Below are 19,145 nucleotides of genomic sequence, written 5' to 3' on the forward strand. Positions count from 1 at the left end.
GCTGCCGAACCTTCTTGTAGTTTTTGGGAGGAGCCTGAAGCTTTTCTCCCGGCGGGTTTCGATTTATCGCCCTTCTCTTATAGAAGTGGAGAAGCCGAACACGCACACTCCCTCGGAGCCTTCTCCAGAGCCTCCTCAAGCGATAACTCCTGCGGCTCCAGACGTGTTTGTGGATCATCCTTCTACACCTCCCGCGCCTTCTACGTCGGTGGATCCTCAACCTTCGGTGTTTGAACAGATGAATGCCAAGTTAGGCAGTTTCTTGGAGCTTTTTGCAAGTCTCTTTCGTCCCCGAATGCGCTCCCGACCGCCTTACATCTTCCGCAGACTACTGTGGCAGTTTCCTCTTCGCAGGGCTCCTTTGCAGTCGCCTCTTCAGGCTCAGACTCTCCATGTGACTCCTCTTCAGACGCCACTTCATGGCGCCTGGTCGGACTCCTTTCCTGACTCCGTCTATGGCGCCACGTCAGGCTCTCGCTCGAGCGCCACCTCAGCCGCCAGCTCAGCCGCCAGCGCGGCTGCCAGCTCAGCCGCCAATGCAGCCGCCAGCTCAGCCGCCCGGATACGTCTCAGTACAGGCTCAGACGTCTTCTCCTGCTTTCTCACACCCTCCTCGGACGCGTCAGGGTGTGACTTCGCCGAACAGGATTCCTCTTCCGATGGAATGCTCGCCAGTTTCGTCGAAGGAAGCTTCGGATTTGGAGGAAGAAAGAGAAGGACTTACAGAAAAAGACAAGCATTTGTCGGGGTATAAACTCCTTTTACCGATCCTTCGTTGACAACTCTGGAGATTCTTTGCGCCTTCCGTTCCAGTTTCTCCTAGTTCGCAGTGGAAAAACGGACAGTAAGCCTGACTCCTCGTCCTCGTTCACGCGTCTCGTCCTCTCGATTTCGGCTAAGAAAGCTATCAAGAAAGTTAACGCTTGGCTTTTGGAGAAGAGGGAACAGGGGAAAAATGTTTTTTGTCTTCCCCCTTCGAGACTTTCGTCAAGGAGCCGTGTCTGGTATGACACTGGAGAAGTTTTTTCCCTGGGTGTGACTGCCTCCGCTCAGGGAGACTTTTCTAGTCTCGTGGACTCTTCCCGCAGAGCAGCCCTTAATACTGCTAAGATTTTCTTTTCAACAAATGAACTGGAGCATCTTTGCAAGAGTGTTTTCCGTGTTTTTCGAAGTTGTTAGCTTCCTGGATTGGGCCATTGCTTCGCTGGCCAGGAAAGTCAAGTCACTTGGACTTTCGGAGGAGCAGTTGAAGGATTTTGCCTCGGTACTGGATTGTATCGATAAAGGCATCTGTGATGGAGCTTCGGAGCTCGCTGCCATTTTCGCCTCTGGAAGTGTTGAAGAAGAGACAGCTTTGGTGCTCCTTCTTGTCGAAAGGGGTTTCATCGAACCAGAAGTCCTGCTGCTTCTCTCCTTTGGACAAGAAACACCTTTTTTTCCGCAAAGAGATTGTGAGCGAGTCGCTCAATCTTTAACACAGAAAAGACGACCCAGGATCTTTTATCACAGTCAGTGAAGAAGCCCAGAGGAAGATACTCCGTTCTTTCTGCTTCTCGGAGTGCTCCCTCCACGGAAGCTCCTAAACCATTTCGAGGGAGAGCTCCGTTCGATCTTCCTCCAGGTTTCGTGGGAGAGGTAGAGCCTCTTCTAAAACCACTCCCTCTTCCATCAAGAAGTAGGCCCGTTTAAGTTCCCTCCACACCCTAGCAGTAGGAGCCAGATACACCTTTTCTGGCAGACCTGGTTTCATCTTGGAGCGGATCCTTGGACGGTCCAGGTCCTGAAAGAAGGATACACCATTCCGTTCATCAAGCACCCCCCTCTCACAGAATTTCCTGTGAATTTGTCAGCCTACTCGGAGAACTCCGAAAAATTTTGCTGCCCTCCATCAAGAAGTTCTTCGCCTTACTGGCAAAGAGGGCCATAGAGTTAGTGGACTCTCCGCAGGAACCAGGATTTTACAATCGCCTTTTCCTGGTAAAGAAGACCACGGGGGGTTGGAGACCGGTGTTGGACGTCAGTGCCCTGAACGTCTTTGTCCTGAAGACGAAGTTTTCTATGGAAATGACCCAATCGGTATTAGCAGCGCTTCATCCTGGAGATTGGATGGTTTCCATAGACCTTCGGGACGCTTATTTTCATATTCCGATTCATTCGGAATCGAGAAGATTCCTGAGATTCGTGTTCCAGGGCCGCATTTATTTTCAGTTCAGGGCCCTCTGCTTCGGCCTGTCGACAGCTCCACAAAGTTTTCACAAGAGGTTCTGTCGTCAAGTTAGCAAAGTGGCTTCATCTAGACGGGATACGAATATCCATGTATCTAGACGATTGGCTTCTCAGGGCAAGGTCCAGACAGAAGTGTGTAGAGGACCTACAAAAGACTTTAAGGATGACGGAAAGCCTAGGTTTGTTAGTAAACAAGGAAAAGTCATGTCTCACTCCTTCTCAGGAGATAGTTTATTTAGGAGTGAGACTGAATTCAGTTCTTTTTCAAGGCTTTTCCGTCTCGCCAAAGGATCGACTCTTGCCTGAACAAAATAGACGAATTTCTCGTCAGACAAACTTGCTCGGCGAATCAGTGGATGAGCCTTTTAGGAACCTTGGCTTCAATAGAGCAATTTGTAAGTCTGGGCAGGCTCAACATGAGACCACTTCAATTTTACTTGAAGCAGAAGTGGCAAAGGAAGAAGTTCCCAGACTCCTTCGTGTTCCCCATCTCGGAAGGAATCAAACAGGACCTACTTTGGTGGAAATCAGAAGGAAGGCTAGAGGAAGGCTTGTCTCTAAGCCAGTTGAGCCCCAACCTTACGCTTTTGTCAGACGCATCGGACAAAGGGTGGGGAGCTACTCTGGGGAGAAAGGAAGTGTCGGGACTTTGGCAGATTCATCAGAGAAGCTGGCACATAAATCTAAAAGAGTTGAAGGCGATTCATTTGGCTCTAATGCACTTCAAGACAGAGGTAAGAGGGAAAGTGGTGTTGGTTCAAGCAGACAACACCACGGCTCTCTCTTACATAAAAAAACAGGGGGGGACACACTCGTTCTCTCTGTACGAGGCGGCGAGAGACCTACTCATTTGGGCGAAAGAGAACAAGGTTGTCTTGAGCACAAGATTTATTCAAGGCTCGAAGAATGTAAAGGCGGACATTCTCAGCAGGAGAGGACAAGTCCTCTCCACAGAGTGGACGTTACATCCTCAAGTATGCAAGAAGCTTTGGGGGATTTGGGGATGTCCTCAGTTGGATCTCTTCGCCACAAACAAGACAGCTCGTCTACCACTGTATTGCTCCCCAGTTCCAGACGAGGAGGCGTTTACAGTGGATGCCATGCTTCTGGACTGGTCAAATCTGGATCTGTATGCCTTTCCACCTTTCAAAATGATAAGATTAGTTCTGGCAAAGTTCAGAGGTCATCAGAACGTCAGGATGACTCTGATAGCCCCCTTTTGGCCGGCCAGGGAATGGTTTCCGGATCTACTACTGCTGTTGACGGACTTTCCAAGAGAGTTACCGTTAAGGAAGGATCTACTCAGACAGCCCCACTTTCTGAGGTTCCATCACAACTTGTCCGCTCTTCGACTAGTCGCATTCAGACTGTCGAGCATCTCCTCAGAAAAAGAGGATTTTCAAAGAGAGCTTCAAGGGCATGCTAGACCCCAGACAGAGACATCCTTACTGATCGTGTACCAGCTAAGTGGCGTTCCATTTTCAAAGAGCTTCAAGGGCTTATTGCTAGAACCCAGAGAGAATCCTCTGATCGAGTGTACCAAGCTAAGTGGGTCCAATTCAGAGCTTGGTGCAAAGAAGAAGGAATTTCGTCTTCTAAGACCTCTATAGCTCAGTTAGCTAACTTCCTTCTTTTTCTTCGTGAAGAATAAGAAGCTTTCTACCCAGACGATTAGGGGTTATAGAGCTATGTTGTCTTCTGTGTTCAGACATCGAGGATTAGACATTTCTAATAATCAAGACCTCTCAGACCTGATTCGTTCCTTTGATACGACCAAGACAAAGGAGTCAAGAACAGTAGCTTGGAACCTGGATGTAGTTCTTAAATGGCTGATGTCTATATGTAGTTCTTAAATGGCTGATGTCAGATAGATTCGAACCGATCTCCTCTAGTTCTTTTAGAGATCTGACCAGGAAGACCCTTTTTCTTTGTGCTTTAGCATCAGCTAGAAGAATCAGTGAGCTGCATGCTATTGATAAGAGTTGGATTTCGCTAAGGCAATGCCATTTGCACATCAATGCTGGGGTTTTTGGCTAAGAATGAAAATCCCTCACGTCCTTGGCCTCGTTCTTTCTCTATAAAGAACATTTCAGAGTTAGTGGGGCCTAATGAGCCTGAATGTCTTCTCTGTCCAGTGAGAGCACTTAGACATTATGTGCAAAGGACCAAAGGTATAAGAGGTAAGAGTGATAACCTGTGGTGTTCAGTGAAAGATCCTTCTCGTCCTCTTTTCTAAAAATGCGCTCTCCTTCTTTTTAAGGAATTTGATTTCTGAGGCACACGGACAATGTCAGGACTCAGATATCAAAGTGTTTAAAGTCAAAGCTCATGAAATTAGAGCAGTGTCTACGTCTATGGCCTTTAGACGTAATCTGTCTATGAAAGACATCATTAAATCTACATATTGGAGAAGCAATTCTGTCTTCGCATCTCATTATCTGACAGATTTGCAAACCACATATGAAAATTGCAGTACATTGGGGCCATTCATTGTGACTGACACGGTATTGGGTGAGGGAGAGAAGGATCTATCCCATCCTCACTAACTTTTCTCCTTGATTATGTTTTTTGTATTTTTAAGGTTGTCTGAAGATACAGGGAGTTTTTTGAGTATCTTTCAGTCTTTTAATGTCTGGTGTATTTCTTAAACGGTTGTGGTGATCCCTCGTTTTTCATTGTATTTTGTGGTGATTTGTACTGCGCCCTGAGCAGGGGCATTATAGTCTTGTCCGTTACGGTCACGTCCTCAACGGCAAGTACTTGTTATTGTGTCCGACGCACGGATCCATATATCCTGTCGGTATAATAAAGGCCAGCAGACTACAGAGGCAGTAACCACTGAGTCAGCGGTCTTTAAAGGTAAGGAACCTATATCTTCGGATAATTCCAACAGTTATTTTAGCTGCCATTGTCCCACCACCTAAATGTGTCAATCAGCTATATGTAACCACCGGGTAAGTTATATAAGTGAAAATGACATTTTTATAATAATATAAAGTTTCACTTATACTTACCCGGTGGTTACATAACGAAGCCCGCCCTCCTCCCCTCATATGGACAGGTAGGCATGAAACTTCTGATTTATGGTTGGAATGGTTCCCGGTACCCGGTAGAGGGCGGGAGTAGAGGGATCACCTGTCAAACCATTAGCGCTACCGCGAATTTCAAATTCTGCCGTGACGTCAGGAGACGACAGCTATATGTAACCACCGGGTAAGTATAAGTGAAACTTTATATTATTATAAAAATGTCATTTTGCTACATAGTGAATTTGCAGTCACTTGTTCACTATTACAGAATTGTTTAAATGTAAGGGTACAGTGTAACAGGAGAGAATTTTTTTAGCTATGATGGGATTTACAAGAAGACAGTCTCAACAGCCGAGAGCCATGCGTGAATGCTAGTTCCAATTCCGGTATACTTGTTTTGGCAGTACATATGCTGAATTTGAAACTACACAAAGAGCTATTAGCTCACCTAATGAGATCTACACCCTTGCACCAGCTCATGTTTCAATGGAAAGTGCCCACGAGTTTCCGAGTTACTAGCTCATCTGGCACTGAGCTTGCCTGGTGCCATCTACAGCTTGAACATCTAGTTAGCATCTGTCAGCTCCTGAGCTGTTAGGTTGTAGCACTCAGCACTAACTCCTTCATTCTTTTCTCTCCTGTACTACCCCTTTAATTTTTTTCCACTTGCTCTTGCACCTGGCTCCCTCACTTCCAGCCCGCGGTTAATGGTGCAATTGCTCAACGGCGAATCGGTTTTACGGGGGTCGTCAAAAATATTCATTAAAAAAATAAGGTATTTTTACGGCACAATTTTCAGTTAACAGCGCCGCTAGCGCCGTTGTCTAATGAGTTCATGCATTTGTAGAAATGCCATTCAGACCATAAAGGTTATGCAAATTATAATCACAAATTTTATGGAGAGTTATTACATAGGTATTAGGGTAAAATATATGCCTCCAACACTGTTCTATGCTGAAAATATCAAGTTACATAAGTGCAAATTTAGCAATGGATGTGTCGATTTATAAATGTTCATGCTTTTATGTTTAAAATGTTTATGAAAATGTATTATGTATAAGGTATTTTTATTTCTGCACAGAAATATGATACGCTTTTGAAACTGCCCTTCACACGTTATCAAATACATTGTTTTTTCATGTTCTTTCTTGTGAGCGCCACCTGCCGCTCTTCCGAAATACGAAGTTAAAAAAGAAGTGGGAATTAGCGATCGATGTGTCGGTTTTATAAATGTTCATGCTTTTATGTTTAAAATTTGTATGAAAGTGTATTACGTATGGGGTATTTTTATTTCTGTGCAGAAATTTGATAAAAAGGCAGCTTTCGAAACTGCCCTTCACACGTTATCAAATACGATGTTTTTTCATGTTCTTTCTTGTAAGCCGCTGTCTGCCGCTCTTCCAAAAAATATAGTTAAAAAGAGTGCAAATTAGCGATCGATGTGTCAATTGGACCCTCGTATTCGCGTTCTCCAAATTCATGGACTCTCACATTCGCGGATTTCTCTCGGGAACGTTTCCCTGCATTATTCGCGGAAAATTCGTGCATTCACGGTATTTTTCTGTGATACATATCCACAAATTCCTGTTTTTTTGATGAATTTCATCATAAAATGCACTTTTTGTGATAAAACTTTTAAAAAAAACCATGTAGGCAAATTTTTATGTGGTTTTTCTTGAGTTTTAACTAACAAAATAGGCTGTTTTTAGCATTTTTATAGGGGTTCCAAACATTCGCATGTTCTAACTATTCACGGGGAAGTCTGGTACGCATCCCCCCGCAAATACGGGGGGACCACTGTATGGGGTATTTTTATTTTTGTACATAAATATGATACAAATTAAGGCAGCCTTTGTAACTACGCTCGACGTTGTCAGGGGATGTTTTTTCATGTTTGTTCTTGTCCGCCACTGTTCGGAAAAATGCATGGTGTTATTTTATTAATTAGCATCTTTTCCATAAATCATTTGAAAAGTCATACATTACTTCACTGTATCCAATAATATTGTATGTATTCTCATATTACTGTATTATAAAATACTACGGCAAATCTAAGCCAGTATTCCGCGGAGCGGCCAATGTTGTGGTTTGAAATCAGCTGATGGCGAATACGAGTTTGTTTCGCCATATTTAATGCAATTCTGAGCGAATTCTCTTCCTTCTAGTTAGCATAAACGAATATCTAGAGATACTTGACTTATATGAGACAAGGTTATTTTTCCTTTTACAATGTGTTTTTAGGTGGAAATATGAATTGAATATGTCTCGTTGTGAATGTGAACTACTTTTTTTTCATGAACAGATTACGTTGGTGGCATGTTTATTGCGTAAAAAAAATTATGTGATTCCGTTCGCAATTCTCCTTTATATAATCAAAATACGAACTTTACGTTATTTATCTTATATCGGTGTGAAACCAACAGTAAAAAGGGATTTTGACGAAGGAAAAATCTATTTCTGGGCAAGGGTCCGTGTCGCCCAGTGAAATATCCCTTTAGTTCATATTTCTAAGGTAAATAATGCTAACATTAAAGAGGGGGTTGTCAGAGTATCCTGACTCGCTCACCCTAAATAAAAGAGGGTGTCGGTATGGTACTGGTGCGAGTGAGACCACTACCACGGACCTCTTGTCATTTAGAATTCTCCTTCACCAAAATCCCCCTCCTCGAGAGAGCTGGTACACAGCCGGCGCCAGCACCTACTACTACACACTCACCCACGCCGACAACAGCGCCTCTCGTGGCCATCCTTGACGTTAGAGGACCAATCTTGGGTGGGATACAAAAAGGGGGGGATTTCACTGGGCGACACGGACCCTTGCCCAGAATTAGATTTTTTCTTTGTCAAAATCCCTTTTCTGGGCTCAGTCCGTGTCGCTTTGTGAAATACTACCAGAGAATTAGCACAAGATTGAGAAAGAAATTATGGAAGGTCTTAAGAAAACACAAAAGTAAAATAAAATAATTATAATCTAGTTTTTCAAACAGTTACAAAGTTATCATACTTAAACTAAACCAGTATAGCTAACATAATGTGAGTTAGTCTTAAAATATGTAGTAGAACTTAAAATTACTCTTAGACTAACATGATAACTTAAAACTAGAATTTATTCAATATTAGTATATACAAGTGAGTCTCCCTAGCATAAAAATAAGGGAGAACATCACAAAATAGTCACAAATGGCAATGCTATTTACGTGTGTGAGTGACCCTAGCAAAAAAATAAGGGACACCTCACGATATGTAGCCTTTCTAGGCAGCTAAGGCTCAAAACAGGATTGAGCCTGACGGTAGGGTTAAAGGAAAATATTAGTGAGGCAGGTAGAAAGGAGATCTGGATCTTCGACTACAACTACTAGACAGTGTCAGGGGAAACTATGTTTCCCGCTGCCACTGCCGGAAATTTAAGAGATTCCAAGGATTTCAAGTAGTGATGCATGAAAACTGTCGGCGATTTCCAGCCAGTGTACTTTTTTAAATCATCGAAATTCATGTGCTGGAAGTAATTAATAGAGGTGGCTACTGCCGTGATGTCATGGGCTCTGGGGAATGAATCAGGATTAGCTTGTTTAATAAAATATAGGATTTGTTGTCTGATCCCTTTTAAAGAAATAGTGCCACCTTTTTCCCTTATAAAAAGGGGACCTGATGACCTAGGTGATGTCCTGGACAGATAGGCTCGTAAGGTCGTCACCGGACATAGAGAAGGGTCTTGAGGAAGAGGGAGGACCTTCCAAGGGGCCCATCTCATCAAGGGATCCTCGTTTTTAGCCAAAAAACTACGATCTGGAGATAATAGAACTTCTCCTGATGGGAGAAATTCCACATGTCCAGAGTCTCTGGAAAGGGCCGACAGTTCGGATATCCTGGCTCCTGAGGCCAGACTTAGTAAGAATAATGTTTTCCTTAATATCATCATATAATTGCATGAATCGTTGTCAGTATCTGAAGCCAGTTTGAGAACGTCATCCAAGAACCATGAAATTGAACTAGGTCTTTCTGAAGGTCTGAGCCTAGCACAAGCTTTAGGAATAGACGAAAAGTAAGAGTCTGTTAAGTCTATCTTAAAGCCAAACTGGAAGATTTTCTTTAAAGCTGACTTATTGGTTGTAATAGTACTAGCTGCTAGACCTTTTTCAAACAGAGATCTGAAAAAGGATATAGCTAAATTAACTGTCATGGTTCGAGAATCCGTTTCCTTCAGGAAATTTGCCAGTTTTTTAACTGCTGCGTCATATTGGCGCAATGTTGATTCCCTGTTATCCGATTCTAAGAAAAGGATATTTTGGGGATCGATATTTGCATCTCTCTTAGCCGCGAACTTCATGAAGTCCATAAAGTTAGGGTTTTGAGTTCCTGAGGAAGCGAACACAGTCCTCATTTGTACTGACTGAGAGAGTTTGGGGTCCGGAATCCTTTGAGGCTGGAGACCCAATTCCAGAAGGAGAGGGTACCAATTGCTCTTGGGCCAATCCGGGGCTATTAGAGCCACTTGTCCCTTGAACGACCTGAGTTTGTTCAGGACTTTCAATAGACGATTCACTGGAGGAAAGATGTATATCTTCCTCCATTGATTCCAATCTATGGACATGGTGTCTGTGGCATAGGCCAGAGGGTCCAGGTTGGGGACCACATAGCAAGGGAGCTTGTGGTTGGATTGTGACGCGAAAAGATCCACCTGGAGGCCTGGGACCTTTTGGCATACCCACTGGAATGAGCGCCTGTCCAGGGACCACTCCGATGCTAGAGGAACTGAGCGAGACAGAACGTCTGCTATCACGTTCCTTACTCCCGCCAGGTGAGTGGAGGAAAGATGCCATTTGTACTTGGTTGCTAGAGAGAAGATGGCTATCATGACGTGGTTCACATGTCTTGATTTGGATCCTCCTCTGTTGATGCAGTGTACTACTACTGCGCTGTCCAATACCAGCTTGACATGGGAATTCTTGGCTGGAAGAAGCCTTTTTAGAGTGAGGAATACTGCCATGGCTTCCAGTACATTTATGTGAAGCCGGCGGAACTGAGGCGACCAAATCCCTTGAACTTTTTTGAATTGGGAGTATCCTCCCCACCCGCTCAGAGAGGCATCCGTATGGATAACCAACACCGGAGGAGGGAATTGGAGAGGAACTGATTTGGACAGATTTTTGGTCTCCACCCAGGGGTGGAGATGCTTGCGAAGAATCGGCGGGATGCCTGACAACTTGTCTCGAGATTTGACATTTGCTCTTGAGTGCCAAACATTCTACATGGTAATTAATCATGAGAATGCTCAGGAAAATCAGGGCAGGAGTTAAAGGAACAGGTTCTTCTTCCTCTTTGTGTTCTTCTGTTCTTTGCAGAAATTCTTATTAGCAGAATAGGTGCAGAGTGCAAATTTTAATGTGATCCTGTTTGTTTGTATCTGAATGTTCATAAGTTGGATGTGCTTAAAAAGGGTGGCGGCTGTAAAGTAGTTAGGAAGGTTTTTGAACTATGTATATTTTCCTTTCAGATCCACTGAGTTATCTTGGTTAATGGAGAATTTACTATAGTGGTTTGTTTATGTTGGTAGCCATCCAACAAATGTTTTCTCGGTATAGTTGTCTTTTAATAGACATCCTTTGACTTAAATTGCACCTTAGGCATTTTGAATGATTTACTCATCATTGATGTCTCTTTCTTCAGTTTTACTTTTCTTTAAAAAGATACATTTATTACTATTGAACTTACTAGATACCCAATGATTAAAAGTGCTTTGTGAGATTGTATATAAATCATTCTATTATGGAAAAATGCTGGGTGTTTTTGGAAGGCATATTATTACATATTTTAGTTCAAAACATTTGTAGTGGTTATTAGTATTCTTAAAAATACTTATTTTTATGAAAATTAGTCCCAAAATTCTAAGAACACTACTCATCTTGATATAAACCACATGAAATTTAATTATACAAGGCAAATTATACTTTTTTATTTGACCTTATGCTTGTCTAATAGATTGATGGCTATGGTTTTTATGAAATGTGAGGACATATAATACCTTATTACCTAAGTTTTAGTAATATTTTAGCCAGTTTTTAAAGGCACTTAGTTACTGAGAAGTGGCCCTTGTGTAGCATTTTTCATGTTAAGGTAGTGAAATTTAAGTTGTTTGTGCCTTCTAATGCACTTTTATAAAAAAAAAAAAATGTTTATTTTCTTTTATTAGCTTTATATTGTTTTCTGGGAAATGAAAATTTTACTTCACCTTATATAGCAGAAATGTGAACTTTTTCTTTGGTTCTTGTAATAAATAAATTTTTTTTCCACAGGTCTTAGAGAACGTCTGTGTCTTCTCACAGTGTTTGCCCTAAGTGTACGATATGAAGCTGCAGATCTTAGCTTGGCTGTTTCAAGTGGTCTCCTGGATGCCTTAGTTCGCATGTGTTGCCCATATGACCCCCCAACCCTACGGCACACTCCCCACCCATCACCAGCAGATCTTCTCCCCCATGCTACTCACACTTTATTCCAGATACTTACCATTCTAACAGGGTAAAAGTTATACATGTGTTGCTATTTATATGATTTGATTCTCTATGTATATTGTCTTAGTGAATTAAGACCATGCCATGACTCAAAACTTAAGAAATATTTTTATGAAGTTGCACAGTATTTTTCATGTAATTTCTGCATTCCAAAGCAAATTAATTACCTATTTACCAAATATTTCAGGCTATTTGACTTAGGTGTTTGATTATTTATTTATTTATTATAGAATATTTGTTTCTTGGTCGATATTCTTGTTTTCATCTTTATTGAATAGCTTTGGTAGGCCACATTTAGAGCCATTTGTTCTGAAGCTGATATTTACATTATATTACAAGGAGAACTTTTGTAGTGGACAAAGAAAAGAAGGATTCTTTTACAGCTGAAGACAGTGACCAGTGACGATACATTGACATTAGTTCTGAAAAACAGGAGGGACCCAAAGCCAAACACTGGTACACATTGTGCTCTATCATGTATAAAGCTGTTTCAGGCCTTGCACCTCTCTTGCAAGAGAGGCCATGAGCCACTTATAGCTGTACCCCTCCTGCTTGTTTGGAGGTTGCAGTATCCACTGACAAGCTATACACATCTGTGGGCTGTGTATAACTGCAAAAAAGTTGTACTTACTTCCTGGAAGTACATATTACCACAAAAAGGCTATCCATAGTACTTCCAGAAGTGTGTATAGCTTGTAACAATCTCCTATGAGTTATAGTCTAGGAGTAGGTGAGGAGTCTTTACACAAATTAAGTAGATGCTTGGAAATATTCAATAACCAAAGCAACAAGGAACATAAATGAAATATGAAAAATATTTGAGATATATAATTACACATAACACCAGCTCCTGAGAATTTAATGCAACACGTTAAACCAAATTCTTAATAACTGTAAATACAGTAATACCCCGAACTTAAGCGATTTGATTTGCGCGAATTAACAATAGCACAAACTTTTCATTGGAACCTAACTAATTATCATACGCAAGTTCTTCACAATAGCGCGAACATTTGTGAATCCTCCAGAAACAGTGCCAAACAATGCAAAAGTGGTTGTTTAATTTATTATGCAAATTTTAAAGTTTTAAAGCTTTTCTGTATGAAATATTTATTAAAAATGTATTATTTTTATTTTTGTACATTGCATAAATGTGGTACAAAGGTAATTACACCACCTACAGTTAGTGCATATAAGTACGTACGTATTTTATAAGATGTGATACCCGCTCACAAAGCTACTGCACTTTTCAAAGATGATATCCCTTCAGAAACTTTGTTTAATTTCTGAAGTACATAATAGTATACATACTACAATTAGTAAAATTTGTCATGCTTTTAAGTGTAAAATCAGTACAGAGATTTTGTATATGCTATTTATATTTTTGAAAATAATACAAAGACAGTAGTACATAATTCAGTGTTTGTCACTATATAACAACTCCATGATCAACTAGTAAAACATATCAGAGTTGTTGATCTGTGAAAATTACTTTCTTAACCTAAGAGAAAAGTGCTGGTACAAACTTTATGTACTATGTTGTATAATTACAGCACATACAGTTCATGCACTTTCAGAAGGTGCGATCCCATTCGCAGTTTTTAAAGATGATACCTCTTCAGTTTTATACCTCTCGGCTCTCTCTCTCTCTCGTCTCTCTCTCTCTCTCTCTCTCTCTCTCTCTCATTCATAGTTAGCTTTCACACTAGTTCATGATTTTAAATTGATTTAACTTTACCTTCACCCTCTGCAAACATTTATTTTATTGAATTATGTTGATTCTTTATGACTGACTTATGAAGTTTACATAGTGATGTAAAGAAAACTTTTACTCCTATGGATAAAGAAAATGGCATCCCATGAATTAGGGGTAATGTTAGTATATGTATGAAAGTATGTACATAGTACGTAGTTACTGTAACTTCTTATGCCAACCAGTTATTTCTTTTTAAGGGTAATGTATTAAACTAACTTTTACATCAAATTACAGTAACTTTAATTTCATTTAAAAGTTAGCTTAATACTTAGGGAGCATGATTAGGGTCATATTTAGTATTCAAACTCTAGAAGTAAGCATTTATTAGCAATTTTAGAGACTGTGCCAAACTTTGAAATGGTTTTCCTTCTGGCCTTGGTTTCCTAAAAAAAATTTAGAGCTTCATGGTCTAGATTATGATGTAAAACACACCAGGGGTTGGGGGTCAGTAGCTTTTGAATTTGTCTCAGAACTCGTAGCTAAGACTCACAATTACTCAGTTCACGATGACAGATTTACCTCATTTTCCATCCCTTCCCTTAAGGAGTTTGTTAACAATGACCCTCAAGTTACTTCTTTGGCCCCCATCAGAGTACTATGTTGTTATCTAAAAAGGACTTGTCACCTAATACCTAGGTTTCACAGACTTTTGTTACCATGAACCTAGCCACGAAAGAGGTGTCCAAGAAAATCATTTCCTTTGGCTCTGTGAGGTGATTAGGCAAATCTACTCCTCATCGTCAAGTTCTGTCACCAGTACTGTGCATGCAGAAGCATGACATTAGAGGAATAAGTTCCTCTGTGGCATTTAACAACTTGCCTCTCCATAGGATTTTGAATGCTAGTTCCTGGCTTGTTAGACTGCTTTCACTTCCTTCTACCTGATGGATATTGCCCACATGACCGTGGACACGTTTCCCTTAGGTCTGCTGCTGGCTGCTTAACAAGTTGCGTAGCTCATCCAGTGCCCCTGGCAGTACAGTTCATATCTCGCCTAAGATGATAGTGTGAAAGAGAATGAGTGAGATGACTGATCTCTTTTCTTTCCCTTTTTTTTCTCATTTATTATTACCTATGGACAGTTTGAAAAATAGACACATCATGCACTGAAACTGGCTTGATGCATGTGAGTATTGCAGTCATACTGTTACAGCACTTTTTATGTTTCATACAACATGTAAAACTGCTTCTCAGTAGCTTCTACTCCCCTCATCAGCAAGGGAAGCAAGGAGTGGTGACAAACCAATTTCATGTGGCTGACATGGTTTGCTGCTTAAAACAGATATGTATAGTTCTCTTTGACTTCAATATATGCAATGAAGCCAGACATGTTACATTATATTTAAGCCCAGTGGACTGTGTGTTAGATACCCACATATCTAACAGCTCAGAAGCTTAGGACCTCTTCTCTAGAATCCTCTTTTCTAAGAAGAATGGTCAGGTGTGCCAAACTCCCAGTCAGTTCAGGATTCTCATACCTCCCTCCAAGTGTGAGTGTGTTTTAATGTTAAGACCAAAGGTTTGTTCCGGGTATGAACAAATGACAAATAATTAATTAATTTGTATTTTTCATAGCTAACAAACCTTAGGTCTTAGCATTGACTGCCCACCTATATCCACCCCTCTTATGTGTTATCCTTGGTTGGAAGAAAGACTAAATACATCACAAGTTAGCGTGGTCTCTGACTCGCTTCCACCTTAGCTACTTATTGGATGCCAGATGCCCCAGATCCCTTGCATATACAATTTTTTATTTTTTGAACTGATTTCCAGTTGGCATCAGAAGATTTATCATAATGTTAAGACCTCAGGATTGTTAGCTATGAAAAATACAAATTGAAAAATTTGTCACGTTTTAAGCATTTTAGGAGTGTATTTAGCCCGCTTAAGAGTAACAGTAGTAGGAGGGTACTGTAATGTAAGGTTACTTTGGGTATTTTTGGATGATGGTTTTGGGGTGTATTTTTGTTTAAAATTACGTGTATATTAAATTGTTTCAGTGTGATAATTTAAGGTATACTATTTTTCTTTGAACTATCAAATTAAGCAGTGAAATGTTAAAACAGGCAGTTAAGACCATATTAGTTTAGGGGTACTAGGTATTTGGCAATAATAAGCCAGTTAGTGTATGTATTGTTAGAGGGGATTTTTTGCATTTCCGCAGATTAGGTATTTAGACAGTAGGTTCCGGAACCTATTCCTGCGTAAAAAAGTGGAGGCCACTGTAACTGAATCTGCAATTAAGCAGGCGTTCACTATATTACCTCTTTTGTCAAACATTTCATTTCAACTTAAATTTTCAAAGAAATTATGTGTCATTTGTTGAACAAATACTCGTACTTCGACCCAGCTGATTGTCTTGTTTATACTTGTACTCGACATCATACCATGCCCTACAGAAAAACAAAGACAATAACCCTCATGTTTTTTCCCTTACAGGTATGTACATAAAGCACAAGCACAATACATACATAGTTTAATGATAACCAAATTCAATGAAATGAATAAAAGAATAAAGTATTTCATAATAAAATTTGACATAAAAGATTAACAAAATCATATGCGACCGCATTGACGCACAGTAGACTTGAGGTAGAGGCAGCAAGAATTTCTATTGTTGAGGAGAGAAGATGAGACAGTAAAAACATTACAGGCAGTCCCCAGTTAATGGGGGGGAGGGGGGTTCTGTTCCGATGGCTTGATGATCAGTGAAAATCATGGAAAATCAGCAATTTTTGGCGGTAATGGCCCTTTGTTATGTATGTATTGGCTCCAATACTCTATTTTTGGTGCTGATAACCAGAAATCAGTGCATACCAGTGCTGAAAATGGCCAGTTTTCAGCCATTTTCAGCATTAAACAATCCCCATGAAACCGGATCGCCAATAACCAAGGCCAGTGATAACCGGGGACTGCCTGTACTGTATGTACATAAAAGCAGTAACAATTCGAATAAAAAAACAAAAGAAGGGAATTTCACAATAAATTTTACATAATCATACGATATAAAAACAGTCAAGTGCAATATGGTAATAATAAAAAAATAGAAAGAGTCTTACTTGACAGTGTTCAGGAGAGGGAGGGGATAGGACTTCCCAGCTGTACCAGGATTGGAAGATTTTTCTTTCATTACATCTCACCCGTTTCCTTTCACTTTCACTCAATTCGCCCGAATTACTTCTTTTTGTTATGGTAAAATACCTGTTGAGTGACACTTGCTTTTTATGACTTTGAGCAGTGTAAAAGTAACTTGCCTCCACCTCGGGAAACTCACTGGTGCCGCGTTCAGCTTCTGAGTGCCTTGGATTGTTTGTTTAAATGAATTCCTTGTGAAAAGTTATTTGATCTCCTCTTTTTCTCACTTGCATTCTTTACTTATTATGTACTTGTTTGCAAAATCCTCATGTTTATTAAATTATAATTTTTAAATTCTGCTGTTTGCCAAGATCCAAGTGTAAAAAACACATCAACAGTCATAAACACGTGGGGAATCATTGCCGGACACAGTTATCCCACTCTCTCTCACTCTCTCTCTCTCCTCTCTCTCTCTCTCTCTCTCATATACATGCCCACAGACACAATCAGATGCATACATACTATCAATTCCTTTGAGTAGTCTTGCAAATGTGAATAGGCAGTCCCCAGGTTACAACGGGCTAGGCTTACGACGTTCCGAGGTTAAGGCGCTTTTCAATTATATCCATCAGAAATTATTTCCAGGGTTACGATGCATGTTCCAGGGTTAGGCCACCTACAACACTCATCTGGCAGAAGAAATATGACACCAAAAATGCAAAATAATCAATATTTGAAGGTTTTTTTGATGAAAAATACAATAACAATACAGTTTACTTAGTTTTTATTGTACCCAAAGCATTAAAAGTAAGGTTTTCTTAGGATTTTTGATGATGTTCCGGCTTACGACGATTTTCGGCTTACAACGCGTCTCAAGAATGGAACCCCCATCGTAACCCGGGGACTGCCTGTAATTATTAGGGCTGTTGCCTTGTATAATAAGGCGCCCTATGAGGTAATGTTAGACTTGCGATAATCTTACGCTAAGTTGGTTGGTTATGCACTTCCATATTCATTGGAGTGTCTCGGGGTTTGTAGATCACTTATGAAGTCGGTATTATCTTCTTTGGTTATGACGATGATGTGTTAAACTCATGATGATTTCTTCCTGATGTGAGGTTCTAGTAGAAAACACGAAGTATAAAAAATACTTATATTCTCTGAGATTACATGGTGAAGATCAGGTACGATTGTACAGGTCTTCTAATGACGATGGCTTGATCGCTTCTGCCAATGATGATGGCTAATTCTGTTCTGTTTCAACTACCATCTCGGTTACAAGTCATAAAGGAAGCAGATAGTAGCTCGAACATATGAACATACATACATATGAGACACACTACAGATCACGTAGGCCGTTTGAATTATGGGTCGCGGTAGTTGTCTCAAGGAGGAAGCTTGGACTAATGTTTTCAAACAAATGAATGACTGCAGGTGATGGCACGTCACCTTAGCCTACTTAATTGTATACGTCATCTTAGTGTCTCTGGTCTGATCACATTCCTGCAAGCAATCTGGTTGACCTCTTTAGTTTTAGTCTTTTATATATATGGAATAACATTCCATATTTTTATTATGTAATCACTTACATAATTGATTGTGTCATTAACTTTTGCCTTTTTCACCAAACAGTTCGTAAAAATTTTTAGCTTGTACATGGAAACAACATTTTTCGAAGATTTTAAGTTGTATAATGTATACTCTTTTATTACTTTACACTCTTAATTTAACTTTTAAACACATTAATAATAGAACAAATATTATAAGTGAGACTTTTTGGGTGGGCTAGAACGAACTACTGGCAGTCCCCGTTTATTTGCCGTGGTTCCGTTCCAATGGCTTGTTGATATGTAAATGGAAATTGCTGATAACTGAAAAATGGCAATTTTCGGTACTGTATAGCACCAATAACCGGTTATTGGTGCCTGTGTTAGGTATGTATTGACACCAGTACTCAATCATTGGAGCCGATAACTGAAAATCTGTGTATTTTCGGTGCTGAAAATCGCTGATTTTTGCTAATTTTCAGCACCAGACAATCCCCACAAAACCAGATAGCCAATAACCGAGGCCGCCGATAACTGGGGACTACCTGTATCCTGATTCCTTTTACAGTATTTCACATGGGGATATTTGTTTTCTATTTTGAACAAATAGCATTTCGACCAGCCTACTGGAATGGACTAAGTTCACAGTCCGGCTACTGTAATCACTTTTGTAACCCAGTATGTCACAAGAACTTATGCTGTAAAGGAGCTCCTGAAATCAGAAAGTACATTAAAACATTGCCACCAACTTTGAATGTTTGCCCTTTATTTTTTATTATTTTTTCTGTATGACTCAAATTATCAGATGCAAATTAATGAATTTTGTCAAATTTGACTTTCATGTTTTGTTCTTACTTAGTAACTGAACCAGGAGTGACTACTTCAACCTCACCAGTTGAATTATCTTTAACAGCTCTTAGCCTATCTGTAGATTTTATTCCAAAAAGCACTTCAAAAAGAGAAACCCCAATGGACTCATTTGGGACACTGTGTATGACGAAAA

The 19,145-nt window shown here is 40.3% G+C and overlaps 1 protein-coding gene across 1 annotated transcript in view; it reads left to right on the forward strand.

Moving 5' to 3' along the window:
* The window catches only part of LOC135226954 (probable E3 ubiquitin-protein ligase HERC1), a 93,399-nt gene that overhangs the window by 20,923 nt on the left and 53,331 nt on the right, over positions 1-19,145 (forward strand). The window contains exon 4 of the mRNA XM_064266637.1: positions 11,549-11,771. Within this exon, the coding sequence (XP_064122707.1) occupies positions 11,549-11,771 (223 nt within the window). The remainder of the gene's footprint in view (positions 1-11,548; positions 11,772-19,145) is intronic.

This window comes from Macrobrachium nipponense, chromosome 15 (assembly GCF_015104395.2).
Source record: "Macrobrachium nipponense isolate FS-2020 chromosome 15, ASM1510439v2, whole genome shotgun sequence".
Lineage (NCBI taxonomy): Eukaryota > Metazoa > Arthropoda > Malacostraca > Decapoda > Palaemonidae > Macrobrachium > Macrobrachium nipponense.